At 37.8% G+C, this 19,102-nt stretch overlaps 2 protein-coding genes across 2 annotated transcripts in view; one reads left to right on the top strand and one right to left on the bottom strand.

The window, feature by feature from the left end:
* Positions 1-8,113, top strand: part of LOC134825162 (prothymosin alpha-like) — a 29,426-nt gene extending 21,313 nt beyond the window's left edge. Inside the window, exon 3 of the mRNA XM_063837310.1 lies at positions 7,145-8,113. Coding sequence (XP_063693380.1) covers positions 7,145-7,398 — 254 coding nt within the window. The 3' untranslated portion in view covers positions 7,399-8,113. The remainder of the gene's footprint in view (positions 1-7,144) is intronic.
* Positions 1-19,102, bottom strand: part of LOC134824674 (Bardet-Biedl syndrome 7 protein homolog) — a 638,888-nt gene that overhangs the window by 435,007 nt on the left and 184,779 nt on the right. The gene's annotated exons all lie outside the window — the stretch shown is intronic.

Raw genomic sequence — 19,102 nt, 5'->3', positions numbered from 1 at the left:
AACTTGAACTGCGTTAACAGATGTTTTGTCCTGTTCCAAATCATCTTGGAAAACTTGAACTGCGTTAACAGATGTTTTGTCTTGTTCCAAATCATCTTGGAAAACTTGAACTGCGTTAACAGATGTTTTGTCTTGTTTCAAATCATCTTGTAAATCTTGAACTGCGTTAACAGATGTTTTGTCCTGTTCGATGTCATCTTGGAAAACTTGAACTGCGTTAACAGATGTTTTGCCTTGTTCGATGTCATCTTGAAAATCCTGAAATACTTTATCGGATGTTTTGTCCTGTTCAATATCATCTTGGAAATATTGAACTGGTGTTCTGTCGAAGGTTTGCATTTCTATCTCTGTTGGCTGATCACTTTCCGCGTCCATCTCAAGTGCACACTTCCTTGCTTCTCCCACCATTTTGAATCCTAAACTTGCAACATCTGTAACGAAATCACTGTACAGTAAAGGGTTGATAACCGAGTTTATAGGTAGAAAAATTATTGAAATGATTGGGTACCAGGGTGTGGCGTTGGTAACTTCACTGGAATGAAGGCAGCATGCGATGACAATAGGTAGCCAACAGAAGAAATCTGTTACAATGATTAGTGATATTTGTTGTTGTAGCTTTCTGTTTCTGTTTCCAATTTTCTGGCTGACTGCATTAGCTGTAACGTTGATGTACACGTAGGATACTGAGATGATGATAAAACAGAGCATGTTTATCGATAGAATGATCCAAGTATAAAATCTTTGTGGATCAGTTGGTTTTACGAAAAACTTGAAGAGGCAAACACCATCATTTCCATAAAATTCAAGTTTCTTTCGGCGGAGAATATCACCTCCATAATCATTGGAAAATATTCCATCAACGAGATCGTTTATAATTCTCCAGCTGAGAGTCCCAGATTTTATTTTCCCGTAGTATTCTTGCAGTATACCAAGATGAGCCTCTTTCCCTGGTGCCCCTATGAACAATCTTACTGAAGGGTTATACGTCATACCATTCACAAAGAAATCCTCAAAATAAGGCACCAAGGGGACCACTGCTATGGTCACTGATATCACTAAAATCGCCGCCATCACCAAAACTATCTGCAGAATTTCTTTATTTGTAACTTTCCTCCTCGTGTTATGTGTCCTGTTTACCCAAACTATGCGAACAATGCTGAGAGCAGTCATGGAAAATAATGACAATTGACTCCCAATCGTGCTGATAACACCAATAACTGAGCAACCAAAGCTTGACAGCCAAACGAGCTGGTTACAGCAGTAATTTGCGTCGTACACAATCATGTCGTTGACAGCCAACCACAGCAAATATACACCCATTAGGAAGTCTCCAACGGAGATCAGAAACACCAATAGTCTAGTCCTCATAGCTGTAGTATCCTTATATTTGTCAGCAAATCTGGTTTTACAAATTGTCACGAGATTAAAAATTATCGCTAAAATCCCAAACATCAAACACAGAAACTTGAGTAAGGTTTGTTGAACGATAGTTTTACCGCAGTCTGAGTTACATTCATCCGAGAAGTCCAGGCAGTCCACAGTTCCATCACATTTCTCAGTTACTGGAATGAACCGCTCTTTTGAGTGACAGCGAAACACATTGGTACAGGTCTCTTCGTCAGAACCATCTCCACAGTCGTCCACAACGTTACAAACTTTGTCTTGGGTTATACAAAGGCTATTGCGACATACAAAGAGATCGTTGGTGTAACCTGTGTCTTGTTTTCGTTACGAAGGTCAGGAACGAGTTTTGTGCCACTGTATAAACCCGGTTTGGGTATTGCTGAGGGCAAGCGTCGTATCTAATAGTTTTCTTTAATGGGCATTTCGAGTTTTTACAACGGCCTGAACAGCTCAAAATTAAATAGAGTTCTCCAAACGTGTAGTCACAGTCAATCATTCGATTCGGATAAACGACTGTGATGTCTGAATTTACTCCAAATATGTCTTGTCTTGATAAGTTTACTTTTTCTCTTATACATTTTTCTGAAATTTGTTGAATATCGCTTAGTCCTTGCAAGCAGTACAACAGACGCTTTTCATTTTGCCCCGATCTTATTACGGTCAAAACTTTGTCAAAGGTAGGAGTAATCTCGTGAGATTTTTGACACACCCCTTTTTCTTGACCGCAAGTCTGCTTACCGCCACAAAGGTCCTGAAACTCAACATATTAGTCTCTTGTCCCAGTTTACAAAGGAAAACTTCATCACAAACAGGATTTGTTTCGGTCATGAATCGTTTTGTTGGTCCAAAACCGCAAACTGGCCAGCTATCATCCTCATCAATACCATTCACACAATCTTTCACACCATCTTGAAGCCATGCCAGAGGAATTCTGAGCGGTTGTTCATGTCTGTAAGCTCTATGACACGTTCGTTGTGTAAGGGAGTTGCAAGATTTTAGATCCTCATCTTCATCATTCAAGCAATCTTTTATACCGTCACAGAGCCTGTGTTTGTGAATAAAACACGTCGGTGAAACTGATTCGCATACCTGAGAGATCATATTATATGAAACAAGATTATTACTCCGGGGCCGTGATGAGTTTTATGACACAATGTGAATGAAAAAGGGATTTCTATGGTTATGGAATTAGGGCTTTAATGTATTTAGTTCAGGGGGTAGAATATCACTACAGAAATCGTTAGATAGTTTACCTGCCCCACTCCATCGTCGCACATTCGAGGAATTGTTGTCAACTCATGACACACCAAATATATTGACAAAGTTGAACTGTATCCTCCTATATTGCAAGTCAATATACCCCTGTTGTGGGTGTTGGGGTTGTACAATGAATTGACAATCAAGTTTATTTGTTGATGAAATTCGAAAATTAATTAATTGAATAAGTCCTGATGAATAAGTTCAATTAACCTGTCAGGATCAGTGCAATTTGTCTGATCCAGGAAGTTAGTGCAGATGGGGAGGACACTAAAGTAATCCCCTGGCGTCATCCAGAGTGCAGCACATCTCGTGCTGTTTATGATAGGGATTACCTAGGGTGACGTCATGTTAGGGCAGGAATCGAGAGTGCCCAATGTCATGACAATTTCAAGATGTGACAATAAACGACAAGATTTGACAATATACGACAATATAATACTATGACAATATATGACAAGATGTGACAATAAACGACAAGATTTGACAATATACGACAATATACGACAATATACTATTCAGACAATATATGACAAGATTTGACAATATTTGACAATATATGACAATATATGACAATATACGACAATATTCGACAGAATATAATGACAGATTGACAAAATGTGACAAACCGTGGGAAAATGGGCACTCTCGGTTCCTGCCCTAGATAAGCCAACAGTTTTACAACTGGGTTAAAAGCAATAATAAGGATGTGGTGTTTCAGTTAGTGGACAATGAGGCTTAGAAAAATTGTTTCATCAAGATAGGGTTCTGGTTGGTTACCAGTATAAATCAGAAACAATATCACCAGGAGAGAGTCCCTCCTAATAGAAGCTAGGTCCCTTAGTATACTGACATGGAATCATTGGTATTCTTTAACATAGTTAGAAGTTAGTAAACCTCAGCTTAGACATAACTAGGTCCCTTAGTATACTGACATGGAATCATTGGTATTCTTTAACATAGTTAGAAGTTAGTAAACCACAGCTTAGACATAACTAGGTCCTTCAGTATACTGACATGGAATCATTGGCATTCTTTAAAATAGTTTGAAGTTAGTAAACCACAGCTTAGATATAACTATGACGAATAATAGTTCGTCAAAACGAAGTCTAAATAGAAATCCCAATTAACAGTCCACTTACTTCGTCCGGACCTCCTGCCATCGCAGTACACTTCTCCGTCCAAGTCAAGTTGGTTACATCTGGGCACTCCCGTTCATCCTCACCATTTTGACACAAATATGAATCTACCCCGTTACACATGTCGCCGGGATTAACATAGTTCAGTGCTCCTTGGTAGTTGTTACAATATATTCCATAGAGATAGCCCCCACATAGCGCCTCATCCTCGCAGCGGTAGTGAACGTCACATTTACCATTACACACAGTGGATTGGGGCACCACCATACCTGTCTTTAGCCGGACAGTTGTCTCTGCTGGGCCCTCTGCATCTGTGCAAGCAGGACCGGATAAGTCCAAGTTAGTGCAGACTGAAGTGTTCCAACAGGGTCGAGCATCGCAAGGTTGTCTCTGACAAGCCATATTTGGGGGGAGTGAGTATGAACCTAAATATTGGTCAAGAATTGGTGGGAGCTCACAAATGTAGTCCCCGCAGAGGGTTTTATTGTTTGATGTTAGTTGATCGTTCCCTTCACCGCAACTCTGATAGAAACGAGGGTCCACCTCGCAGATGTGATCAAACATACTATAATAGTCCATCTGCTTAGCGACGTAGTAGCTGTTAGAGTTATGACACTGGTGAACAGTGTAGCCATGGTCCTCAATGCAAACCTTCTTTAGAAATTTGTCCTTTTCAACTATCGGGCAGTCCTCTGAAATCAATATTAAATTAATTCATAAATTATTGCGAATATTTGTAGGAATATATCAATTGTCAATAAGTGATTATAAACGTAATGATAATTTACGTATTTACTAATTTAATAGAGTTAGTTCTCAGCTAGTTTCTAAACTGCTAGAAATTGTTCGTTTAGCATCCCGCATCTCACATATTCACGCGCATTAGACACAATTCACAAACGTGCAGTTGTGGTCATTTAGGTATCTTATTGGGACAGGAAAATAAAACACCTCCCTATCTTAGCTATATAAACCTATATACAGCTTCACAAACCTCTTAACGGTTCACAAAACAGTATCCAATATTTAAAATCATCAAAAGCTCGTTTAACGTGAACCTTAAAGTCAGCACCAGAGGTCCCGTTATCACACTTGACATGATCCAGTGTAATACTACCCCAGCGCGAGCGTTTTGTCATGTTATAGTCAAAGTCAGAGGTCCCCGAGAAAAAGCTGAGGGCTTGCTTAAAACCCATTGTCTGGCATATGTGGTTAGAAAGGCATTTTGAATTACCTTGGACGGAAGTTAGGATGCTTTTCTGAGGATGGGTTACTGTTAAATATGGGAAGAAAAATAAGGAATACAAGTTCAATGTGTAAACATTTATTTAATGGTTGAAGCTACAAAATGTTCACGGACATGTCGAAACTCGACCTGCTGTGATATTTTTATCGGTAAGGGAGTTTTAAAAATGAAACACCTCCAAACTTATTGTGTTGAACATGAAAGTGCTTATTAAACCATTACCAGCTTATGATAGCTTGGTAAAATAAATTTCTTTTATCAAACTTTCAAGCAATTTGGTTAAATAGTTAATCAATTAGTAATAGTATTGATTCAATACACTATACATAATAATGATTTCATTTAAATACGGTTTGTAAAAACATATTACTTTTTCATTTTCCTTAACAAAGACCACGCCAAAACTAGTCTTGGAGTATCCCCCTTCGCTATTCATTAAATGGAATTTTACTTTACTGTTCCCTGAAACAAATTGAGAAGCATTTTCAGTAAAATTCGGGAAAATATTATTTATTCTCCTTTACTCATATGTTCCCTATAAGTATATTACTGATTTGAAATAGCAAATTCCGAACGTTTTAATTGATTTTTTATTTTATTTTATTTCAAACTTGTAAATCTAACATGAAATATAAAATTTACCGGCAAACGAAGGTGGTAGATTCAAATAAATCACTATAGAAAATAATATCGTGTAATTCAACATCATGGAGACATCGACCTACGGATCAGATTCATCATTAAATTATGAATTTATCGAAGAATCTACAATATGAATAAGTAGGCAGTTGTGCTTCAAAATTTCGGAGGTTAAGTAGTCGTGCGCAATGCCCGTGCAATCCGCAATCTGAAAACAAACAAACGAAATATTTGTATATATTTTTTATAGCTTGCAATAGTTTACGTCCCAGCACACGTGACACGTGCGTAACATTAGCACGTGCGTAACAATAGCACGTGCGCAACATTAGCACGTGCGTAACATTAGCACGTGCGTAACAATAGATTGCTCTGTGACACGTGCCTTAAGAAAAGAACATCCGGCTTGACCCTGTGACAACTAAATGCATTTTCTGTATTCTATAAAACATAAAGAGACTATTCATTTTGCTGTAAAATATAGTGCGATGTCGCAACTTGGGAAATATATTTGAGATATGATAATAATATTGTGAATGAAAATGTTCGCATTATTGCGACTGCAATATCATGTATTAGGTTTTTTATTAATAAACTTGTCCCCATTATTCGATATTTATGATAGTCTTTACGTCAAAAGAAAAATGAGTCATTTAAAGCGTTTAAAACTCTTTTATCAAAATATCGTATCATTTATTTCTGCACCCAATTACTCCTATAGTTGAACCCCGTGACCGCTAAATGCATTTTCTGTATTCTATAAAACATAAAGACTATTTATTTTGCTGTCCAATATAGTGAGATGTCGCAACTTGAGAAATATATTTGAGATATAATTTTTTTAAATAATAATATTGTGAATGAAAATGTTCGCATTATTGCGACTGCAATATCATGTATTAGGTTTTTTATTTAATAAACTTGTCCCCATTATTCGATATTTATGATAGTCTTTACGTCAAAAGAAAAATGAGTCATTTAAAGCGTTTAAAACTCTTTTATCAAAATATCGTATCATTTATTTCTGCACCCAATTACTCCTATAGTTGAACCCCGTGACCGCTAAATGCATTTTCTGTATTCTATAAAACATAAAGACTATTTATTTTGCTGTCCAATATAGTGAGATGTCGCAACTTGAGAAATATATTTGAGATATAATTTTTTTAAATAATAATATTGTGAATGAAAATGTTCGCATTATTGCGACTGCAATATCATGTATTATGTTTTTTATTAATAAACTTGTCCCCATTATTCGATATTTATGATAGTCTTTACGTCAAAAGAAAAATGAGTCATTTAAAGCTTTTAACACTCTTTTATCAAAATATCGTATCATTTATTTCTACACCCAATTACTACTATAGTTGAACATGTTGAACATGTTCTGATTATTATTCACGTATCAACTGTATAATATCTCCCACCAACAACGTACTAAAGACTCTTTTTTCAGATTCAGGAAGCGACAACGAGATGAGTGACGATGATAGTAACTCTTCTGGTGTAGAAGAAGAGGAGGAGGAAAGTGAGGACGCTGGTCCTTCAAACAAACAAGATACAACTGAAGCAACCACTGAGAAAGAGCCTACTTGTGATGCGGAGGAAAATAAGGAGGGACAATCTGAGGAGAAAATACCGAGTAGTAAACGAGCAAACATTGAAGAATCAGAGGAAAGCCCAAGCAAGCGGGTAAAAACTGGATCCTGAGCAAGAGTTAAAATGTACACGAGATGTTACTAGAAGTAGGGATGCAGTGCACACTTACAGTTTACGCAATATTCTTTACTCAGCCAAATGAGTGATTCTCTGATACATTTATTGGACTATATAATGTGCATCGCTCAACTTCTTTTAGTAACACGTGAATATTCCCCTACCATTTATACCAGAAAATTTGATAAAGGATAATTATGAGCTAGTTTAATGGAATTTGTTTGTTTAAAAATATGGCCGGGTTTGTTCAATAACGTTTAATTAAAGAGCCTTCGACGAGATAGCAAAACTAGTGCAGTGGGGAGACGGCTCACAGTGTATTGACACGAGACAGTCATTTACGGGCGACTGATGATACTCGTACAATATTTGTTTCAAATATTAACATCGTCGATGGGTTGCTAAGCATTAAGCAACTCGACGCGCGCGTTAGTTGGTAATAAACCTACAATGTGTATAACTATAAGTGATAAGTTCTAACGTGTTAAAACAAAAATGAAGCGCCTCCCCACAAATGTTCAAGTCTTTTTTACAATAATATTAAATGTTAGATAACTTCCAACCTATATTATATAATTGTTAACTAACATGACAGTTAAGAGCAAGAGTTCTATAATAATAATGACGGATAAAATTGGAGATAATAGGATTTAACTGAGACATTATAAAATGATAGTTCTCTAATTTTAGCGATATTATCCCAATATAACGAACATTTGTGTTACTTATTCAGCCGAGCTATCATAACCCTATTTCTCCTGAAAGTGATTACTGGGTCTTTGTTAACAATATTCTTGGATATGCAATGTTGTTCATCTAAGATATTGTTCATGAACAATATTATTCATTGTTCGTCTACAATATTTTTCAGCTACAACTAACACTAACAGTATTGTGTAGTGTGTACACTTCCAAAAGTTGTCTTCCAATCCTAATTTACTCAGCACGAAGCTTCAATTTAGGATAACTTTCTCTAGCAATCTGATTAGGAAGTTTTTAATTTATCCAACTGCGCTCAGTTCGTTTCCCAGCATTCGAGAAAGGAATAACTGTTTTTGAACCTTTCAAACCGGCGCAACTTACATCTTCATTTTAAGGATAATTATTTGTAGAGTTAGTCTAGGGGTCGTTAACATATTATATGATACATATATGTACTATGTATATATCTATAACCGACAACCGTTGGGAGGGAGGGCTGGTGTAATTAAAGCTATGTGTAAAACTGATTACGGAGCTGGGGGTGGGGGGTTAAAATAGGCCAAAACGTGATCATATGTGAACGACCCCCTTAGCGTCTTTATCGACAATGGAACATGAAACACTAGTAAGCTCGTAGAGCTGCGAATGTTAGCTACGGTATTTTGCGGCCACTATGTATTTTCGTCACGCAAAACGCTTTAAAATGTTCAGGTGCTGGCTGTTTTCAGTATTGAACGTAACCTCTAGATCATGTAACATGGCCGAGGAAGGGAGCTGTTCAGGCATTATAGCGCAGTTTATTGGGGTTAAGGAATACTGTTCACCAATATGCATGATTTGTTTAAGAGATTGCGAGATTGACAAAACACAAAGACAATATACATCTAGTGCAATATATTTGATATTTTATTCAATTTGTAACCTAGGGGTTTTCGTCTTTACATTTATTGTTTAATTATGTTTTATTTTCGCAAACAGCATAATTGCTGTATAATTGTGAATTATATTATTTTGTTTTCTTTCGAATTTTGAATTGAGCATCGTTTCTTAGGAGCAAAAACGTAACACAGTTAAATTTAAAATGGAGTTGGTGTAAACTGATTTTCAATGACCTATAGTACTATAATTATATCAATATCAATCTGAATATCATTTTAATCAACTGGAGACAATAAACATTAAACACGAATCGGATTATAAAGATCTATTCTGATTGAATCCTTAGCGATGAAGCATTTTTCAAATTTGAATCTTACACTAGAATAATTGAGTTTGGACCGCATTAATAGGAGGTCCATTTCGACAGGACCGGTAGTATTTTTAGGAGGAAACGTATCTTGAAATTGAAAATAGTAATTCTTCGAATATTTTTGCACTTAGGGTTCGTTCCGGTTCACATATTACGTAATCAATATTTTAGCAATTTTTACCCCAACCCACCCCTCCTGACAGCAATATTATGTAATCAATAATCATGGCCTGACCCCCCCCCCCCCCCCCCCCCCCCCTTGACATTTTTCCCTAGAAAACACTTTTCTCTATGTTTCATGTTAACGGGTGATACTCGTAAAATATCTGTTCCATATATTGGACCGTCGACGAGTCCAACTCGGCTTGTTTCATGCTACCATGATCATGCTATCATGATGAGCTGAAATCACTGTTATGATATCCGGCCAATCACCTTCTAAACTACTTACTATTAGTATTATAGCCAGATATTCGATCAATTTCTAAATTTGATCACTAACAGAGTGAAACTGTGAAATTGTGTGGAATTTTAATTAAAACTTTAAATTATTGCCAATTACGTAATATTTGAACGACCCCTTAATCTTATTGACAATTTAATTTTAAAACAGTGACGGGTCTGAGCGCTCCTAAATCGCTCGCCCAAATTTTAAGAAAATTCTTGTGAAAAGGCCCTTTGGGCATGAAAGAGATCAAGATTGGTGTATTTTTGGACGCTGATTCCGAATCACCCGCCCATGACGTAGGGTTAAAATGGAGAGTTATGGGCAAAAAACCGTTTTGGTCACGCGACAGGTTAGTAAAATACGAATTCGATTGTTTAGGGCCCGGGTTAGCCGGTTAGGGTTAGGGTTGTTGTAACATGTAAGGGTTATGGTTAGCTTCAGAGTTATGGTTAGGGTTAAGGTTGGGATTAGGGTTTATGTAAAACCGTTTTGTACGGCTGCAAAACCATAAAAACCAAAGTCACGTGAAATTTTTGGGCGAGCGAATTAGTAGAACTAAAAGCCGGGTCTGAGTCATGAAATTCCAATTCTATAACAAAATTTGCTCTAAGTCTAACCAGAGCCCTCTCGCTTGCAGTAGCGCGCGACCGCAGTACGCGTATACACATGGCTATGTAATGTGAATACCAAAATCCAAATTGATTTAATATTGTCATACGTTGTATGACCCGCCGCGCACGAAGTGCGCGGCTCCCCCTGTATCGTCACCTAGTGAAACGACCGTGGGGGTCGCAACGTGATACAAATTTAATATTGTTTTTTCCCGAATCAATTTTGAAACGGTGGCGGGTCTGAGCCGCCATAAAATTGTAAACTATTTTACACGATCTGACAGTATCATTAACTGTCTGATAAAGTAGAAACTAGAAAGTAAAAAGTATTATTGATCATTAACTGATTAACTGTCTGATAAAGTAAAAAGTAGAAAGTATACTTGAACTGTCTGATAAAGTATAAAGTATAAAGTAGAAAGTATCATTGACATTAACTGTCTGATAAAGTAAAAAGTAGAAAGTAGACTTTAACTGTCTGATAAAGTACAGGGTGGGCCAAAAGTCATTGGGCATACGTTGGCCTTACTTAATAGCTCCGCCGTGTTTTATTGTTTATATTTGAGAGCTGTTGCTTTGCAGATAGCATACTATACCTTCTGGTTCGAGGATTTTGTCGTCAAAATTTAAAGATTCGAATATTTTAGACCACGCCCATTCATTATATTAAAACACCTATATTGTTTTCTCTGAACAGTACAGGTAGATTATTTATATTACATGTTGCATCTGATCAAAAAAAATTACATAAAAACGGATTTGAAATTAATTGTATCACGTCGTGACCCCCACGGTCGTTTCACTATTGACTATGGTAAAGTTTCTACGATACAGGGGAGCCGCACACTCGTGCGCGGCGGGTCATACAACGTATGACAAACAGTGATTTTAATTTTTTTGTAAGTTTATTATATAACCTACTAGGTCTTTCCAAGTCTGCTAAATTTCTAGGAGTGACCTTGGACAGCAAACTCACGGCATCCCTCATGCAATGTCGAAGAGCTGTCGGCCCCACATGGGGTATGAGCCCCAAAACATGCAAATGGATGTACACGGCTGTCATCTGTCCAATCCTATCCTACTGCTGTAGTATATGGATCAGGGCCACTCAAACGGACTATAACGCGAAGAAACTCAAACGTGTTCAGGCATTGGCACTCAGAATGATGTCTGGTGCCATGCCAAGCATACCTTTTATCGCATTGAATCACCTCACCGACACTTCTGACATCATACTGTTCCTGCAAGGTGAAGCAGCAAAGGGTGCGGCCAGGCTACAAGCTTATGGCAGCCTCACTCTTGAAACTATCGCCTTCAGGAAGGGAACTATCAAAAATCATACCACTATCAACAAACAATTCATGGCAGACCTCATTATCCCACCTAGAGCAACAAGAGACCTAACAACACCAACCATGATGCTGGGACGGCACTTCACCGTCACAACTCCTGGAGCCGATACCACTGAATATAGAAATTCACTTCAAAACACCATTGACAACATTACCAGTGAAACAATCACCTGCTACACTGACGGGTCACTCACAGACTCAGGATGCAGGGCTGGCTATATCATCACAACTGACAACAATAACACCACCCTTGAAGAAAGATCATTCAAGCTCCCTGATTATTGCACTGTTTACCAAACAGAGCTCACCGCCATCATTGAAGCTTGCAAATATCTCTCTACCTATACCAACACACATATCATCATATGATCTGACAGTCTCTCATCTATACAAGCTATCTCTGCGCTTTCAACGCGGAGTAGAACTACAAGAGACTGTTACGACTCTCTTAATGCACTCGGATCCAACAACACGCTAGAGATACGATGGATTGCAGCACACATCGGATTGTGGGGGAACGAAAAAGCAGATGAGCTGGCCAAGCTTGGTACAACCAGTGAATCCACTTTAAAGTGTCCAATTCCACAATCCTACATCAAGCGTCAAATCGACAACAAAGTCAACAGACTGAATCAGGAAACTTGGTTAACTGACGGTCCCAGACACACCAAACTGACACTCGGCCACAAGCATGCCAAAAATCATCAAAAACCTCAACACTACACTCAGCAAAAACAGACAAGATTACAGAACTGCAGTTCACCTCATCACGGGTCACTGCGGCTTAAACAAACACCTTCACACCATTTGCAAATCAAACACCAGTGCTTGTCCTATGTGCGGCGACGGAGAGGAAACTGTCTCACACTTCCTTGGACAGTGTCCAGCTATTGCCCAAATTAGAGGTCAATATTTCCAGGACTACTACCTCTCTGTCAATGACATATTTGACAACCAACACATCACCACAATTGTCAATTTCGCAAACCGCACCAAACGCTTAATTGTGCCGGAAGAGCTGGATCAGACCGGGGTGACTTAAAGTATTATCTCATATGCTGTCTCGTCTCGTTTTACTTTTCCAAACCCAGCTGGCATTTAAGCGTATCATTTTGACTCATATATCATCTTACACCATCCTCCACCAATCACTCTGATTTCACCGGCAACCTTCCCCAAGGTTGCCACACCCCAGAGGTAGGCAGAGCATCTCAATGCTATCCTCTCGTGGGCTATCTTGGCCCAGCCTCTCTTAAATATATATATGGAACAAATATATTACGAGTACAGAATATCACCCAGTGGCGTAACGTTGCCTGTTGGCGCCCCCCTGCCGAAAAGGCGCCCCCTGTGGGCGCCCCCTTCCCTTTTGGTGCCCCTCCCTAAAATTGAACAAATTAGGTGATTTTAAAGAATACGCCGGTAAAATCTCTAAAAAAGTGTGTATCTAGAGCAAAACGCGTAGTTTTGCTAGTACTTTAGTTAAGTTTTCGAAATTGTCCCACATTTAAACGACGATTTGGCGCCCCCCTAAGACGGCGCCCCCCTGCACAGCGGGGTCAGCAGGGCCTTTCGTTACGCCACTGATATCACCCGTTAATAAATTTTTCACTGTCATTTTGCTTTGCATTTGGATTACTTCCCATGATTCAATGTATACGGTGAATACAATATGTACACGGTGACAGGTAGCCGATGGTAACAGTATAACTATATAGTGTTGGCAGTAAAAATCGATACAAAAGAAATTAATTGATTCACGATGTCAATCCTTCGCAACTCGATGAGGCACAGTGGTGCATCTCGCCGATCTACCGAAGGTTGCAAGGAGCATTATTTGATGCGCGCGCGACCCAGTAGTGCATCGCGCTACAAATAAATTAACAAATAAATGATATCACAGTGCTGGCAAGCACGACCGGTGCATTTATTGTGGGTATACTATGTACCCCCTTTACTATTATACCCCCTTTACTATTATACCCCCTTTGGTACACGTTACAAGCCTCTTTCGTGCACGCGAAGCGTGCACTCCGGCCGGAGGCGGCGGCCGAAGGCCGCCGCCTCCGGCAGGAGTTTTTCAGGCATTAAGACTCATCGGAAGTCGTTCAGCAGATTTATTTTTAGTTCAAAACATTCTAATTTGATGTCAAAGATGACAGGAATAAAAAATAGTTATGTTGAGATTTTTAAGAAATTTGCATAAAATACTCGCCAGCACTGTTATACGAAATTCGGTAAAAAACCCAAAATCGCCATATTCAGGTGCCTTAAAAACCATGTTAAAATCGAGTTAGAGATCTGAAATTTTTCAGGGCGTCTAGACGTTGACCAAATCGACTGCAAAAAAAGTTTCAGGTTTCAGGAACATCGGGAAGTGGGTTTTCTAGAACCCCTGTTTTACGACAGATTGTCGGGACATATACATACATACATATATATTCAGGGATAGACGCTTTGCCAGTCAATTGTAGCCTGTATTTAATTGTCCGTAGATTCAAAAGTATAAAAGATACAGCCAATTCCGACCACAGGTCTTGATCTTGAAAATAATTGTTTACACTTTAGTTTACATTGTATAAACTAGGGCGTGCACCATAAAAATAAACTTGCTCGGATTTTAAAATTTTTTGTACCATTGTTTTCTAGAGACTGTGAGAATTTTCACAATACCAAATTTGTCATACCTTTTTGGAAAGATCAGTGAGTTTCGCCTAGGTGCCATATTTGATGGTGCGCGGCTTTTGGAGCAAAATTAGCTGTAAAAGTCGCGTAATTTGACCAAATTTGACCAAACTCGTTGATTTTTGTCGTATTATTTGGATATATCTTCAGTTCCTTGAATGAGATCATTCTGAAAATTGGCGACGACCTTCCAATAGGGCTTTCACAACTGTCCGAAAAATTTGGTGGATATCGGAGTTGATATAGTAATCAAAATGGGGCAAAATACGCTGCTTTTAGCTGTAACATAATGTTTGATGGTTGGATATGCTTCAAACTTTTCGGACACTTTCCTTGTAAGTCTATCAGTAAGCTTACCAATTTTTGTTGCAATCGGAGGTCGGGAAGGATACTTAATATCTATTTGTTTGAAGAAAATTGTGCTGGCCGAAATTAGCGCTAAAAAACCATCCTACAGTCGGTACGCGCGGCTCACTGTCGATGGCGCACTACCTATATAAACAAATTATTTGACGTCATGAACACCCCTTGATGACGTCATCAAGTTAACCGTTTTTAAAACTTGATTTTTGACAAAGTAATAACTTTTAAAAATGATTTTACACCATTAAAAAGTAATTGTATTCAAAATCTGAGGAAATTTTCACCTTAGATAATTGTTCAAGCATTCTGAAAATCTACCGGAAAGTTTTTCTAGCTTGCTCCTTCATAAAGATATTCGTCATTGAAGTTTGTGTTTTTTTGAAGAATTATTTTATAAAAACGTCAATTTTGCGATTTAGTATTCTCTGGTGTTGGGCCATGCCTTGGGTTGTGGAGCTCAGTTCTGCTTCCTATAGATATAAATTGTGCATTAGGCTAGTTTTAAAGTTAAAAATCGAAAAGTTGCACACGTGGGGACACGCCCAAATTGATAAAAAATTGCTAAAATCACTGAAAATTGCTGTTTTCGTCATTTTCTGTCAACTTTAGAGTGCCGTTGTGATAACAGTTCTTCTTGAAATACTTTGAAACTTTGCATGCTTATCAAACTATATATACAACAATTACATGCAAAATTTTACGGTGATTCAATATTGGATGCGCACGGCGCAACGTCCGCTCAAAGTTTGCACGTGCGAAAGGTGAGAATTTTGCTCATTTGTGATTTCCAACAAATTCTGCTTTGCCACGACAGTTTAATGTCATTATAAATGAATTTAATGCCAACTTGAATGAGTATTAAGTGGCATATTCAGTCAGTGATCGACCGCTATGCTTACCTAAACACAAGGAAATGTTTTTAAAGGAAAAATTTCGAAATTGTTGAAACTTCCTCCTTATTAATGAAGATATCAGTTTATATTTCGACTTTATAAAGTACCCTGACATTATAATCAAAAAGAGATGATATTTGACCAAAACCCATAATCATGGGTAGAGTGGACCGCTGCCAGTGTCTCTCTTTCCCAAACAAAAAGAAATGATATTAATTTGATTGACCGTTCTCAAATGCAAAATGATACCGAGAATGAAATCGGTCGCTCGCTTTTCCCATTCATTTACAATTGTAATAGATTAAGAAGAACTACCCAAAGGCAGCTGTACTCAGCAATAAAGATTCAATAAACTTCAGCTAATTCAATATGTAATAACTACCACCCTTACCCCGAAATACTAGGTATCGACCCGAACGCAACCCAAAGAGATTTTTACAGCATCTGATTGATGTACCTAATCAATCGAAACTTATCACAATTCGTAAGCCGTGAATGAATGGGAAAAGCGAGCGACCGATTTCATTCTCGGTATCATTTTGCATTTGAGAACGGTCAATCAAATTAATATCATTTCCTTTTGTTTGGGAAAGAGAGACACTGGCAGCGGTCCACTCTACCCATGATTATGGGTTTTGGTCAAATATTATATCATTATCATAGTAAAAAGAAAATTTAAATTTAGTGTTGAAATCAGTTTATGCTCACAATCAATACAAAATAAGTTAAATTATAATTTGTATTTGATGTCACTATTTCACAAAAAAATAATTGTAATATAAGCGCAAGCTCTACTCAATCGCTCTAGCTGGTTAATAAAATTTGGTGAATATTAAACCGATGATAATACTATTATATATTACTAATACTCGTCTAAATTTCTTCAAAGTAGCGTGTCATGTAGCGCGCGCCGCTTTCTTCTCGAAATATTTGTACATTGCCTTGTAGCGCGATGCGTTACTGTGCCGCGCCGAGCTGCCATGAATTGACATCGTCAATTAATACATTGCCATTCTGCATTCAAAGTAGCGCGCGCTGGGCCGTAAGTCCATGTCCATTAGCAATTGACAAGTGAATAATATAAGCTGGTGAATATTTAAAGCTTAAATATTTATTTTAAAAGCTCCTACTGCCTTTTATTTTGAAAGATCAGGCCAGGTTCATCTCCAATCTCTGAGAGGCTGTATTCAGTATTTCAGTTGTGCTGTCAAGTTTAGCATTGCTACTGAAATGATGTATTTCAGTTGTGTTGTCAAGTTTAGTATTGTTACTGAGAGGCTCTTGACATACGTTGCATGCAACATGTATCAAAGAGACTCCTCTGGTCAATTATAAATTCGTTAGATTTTGGTTTGGATGACTGCCGAGGATTGGAGGGATGTTTACTCATGACTATTTTATCATCTGATTTGGTAAACGAAGGTTCAGTACTAGTAGTCACACAAGTATCCGGTCTAGCAAGAGAATCATTGTGTTCAGAGTCGGAAGTGGGGATTGCCTTTCAAGATTTTGGAACTGCTTCTCAGCTATAAAACTTTGAAGAATTCCTATTTCTCATATCATCAAGCTGAGGTGTGCTGGGAGTGTCTCAGTGACTCAGATTTAGACTGAGAGTTGGGAAGTTTTGATCGACCAACTTGTGTTTCATGAGGTTTTCTGATAACCGATTTTACGTTTTCTGGTCCCGAAAATACTTCGTCAACTGTTCCTTCAGGCTTGTTGTCAATAAATTTGGTTTGTTTTGTAAGAGCAGAGTTCAGAATGGTCATCAACTTTATTACCAACCAGAAGCGTGTCACTGATAGATTCATCAGCAGACATCCACTCATGGTCAGGATTACCAAGCAGAGAAGTCAAAATTAACGGCAAATTGGCCCCAGGGGTCACTCCTCTCCAAGCTTAAAACTTCCCTCTCACGAGCAGCACTAATTGCAAACGGAAAAGACCGAGATCCTCAAGTGTTGAATCAAAGGGTAAATTGCTGTCCATCTCTGCTTCTGAACCCTCGCCTACGAATTAGGAGATGCTTCAGTGCAAATATATCTTCCTGAAGGGTCAGCTTCACCCTCAGCGGGGGGTGAACCAGGCACAATGAGTCTCGCAGACCCCGAAACTGGCGATTTTGACACGAGTCAATTTTAGAGCTACAGATAATTCCTGATACTAATAAGTCCACTTCCTGATAGGTCAAAGAGAGAGAGAGAGAGAGAGAGAGAGAGAGAGAGAGAGAGAGAGAGAGAGAGAGAGAGTGTGTGTAATTTTGACACAATAGCTATGTTTAAAAATGATTGCGGAGGGGAAGGGGGTTAAAAATTAAGTGAACGGCCCCTTAGTGTTATGGTTTCAAAGAGAAAGAAGACATTAGCGTTTTGGGTTTGTTATTCTCTATTGGAAAAGTATTCCAAGTGATTTGTATTCATATTATATTTTTATTCATAATATTTGTATACCGCTTAGTCTTTAAACATTCTGATGGCTCAAAGCAATTAAAGTATTATTTTGAAAAATTCTCGGAAAATACTTAATTTTCGTTATTATCCTCGCTCTAGTAATTTAAGTTTGTATTACAAAGAAAACTATTATGTATATTAGTTCTGAAGGTCATTATACCAAGCCATAAAAAACAACGTTGAAGTAGTTAAATTTATAACAACCCTGTGGATTTAACACAGTATCAAAACCGCAAAATTAAAGTAGCTTTGCAAATAAAATTAATAATAAACGACTGAATCGCTGTTTTTAAAATGCCCTGATATAGTCTGATTATGATCGGTCAAATTTAAAACAGTTTAATACTTTTACTAACATATCAGTTAAAAAATTAATGATAATTTAATTAGGTAATTTGACGAAAGTTAATTGAGGTTACATAACCTAGCTAAAACAGCTGAAAACTTAGATATACGGAACAATATCTGAGTGATATTAATAAAAAGTTTACATTTTTACTGGACGGTAACTATTGACTACAGCAGTGCAGCTGGATTTAAAAACTTAGTAAGATTTGTTAACTGACAACTAGACTCACAATAAAAACCTATAGCTAAATGTTCATTGTTCTGACAACTCAATTCTCAGACATAATTATTGATTTACCCCACATTTTTAATATCGTGTAACCAGACGGAATATATCGCACAATCAGCTATATAATGCAGATATATTTTACTTAAGATGATGGAACCAGGAACAACTGTCTTTTTGAAGAGGAGTGGAAAGGGTGGCAGTGTATTCTTTGGAAGGATGTCAAAGTTGGCAGCCCTCATAACCTGAGGAAAATAAAGTTTAACAGGTTTGTTGTTCAAAAACTACAGTACTAATCTGGACAAACTCAAAATTTTCAGACAGAAAATTATTATTTTGCCACGATGTAAGTTTTCACCAGAAAGGCTAAA

This window comes from Bolinopsis microptera, chromosome 13, assembly GCF_026151205.1.
Source record: "Bolinopsis microptera isolate Bmic1 chromosome 13, MBARI_Bmic_1.0, whole genome shotgun sequence".
Taxonomy (NCBI): domain Eukaryota; kingdom Metazoa; phylum Ctenophora; class Tentaculata; order Lobata; family Bolinopsidae; genus Bolinopsis; species Bolinopsis microptera.
This window is presented reverse-complemented; position numbering and strand designations above follow the sequence as displayed.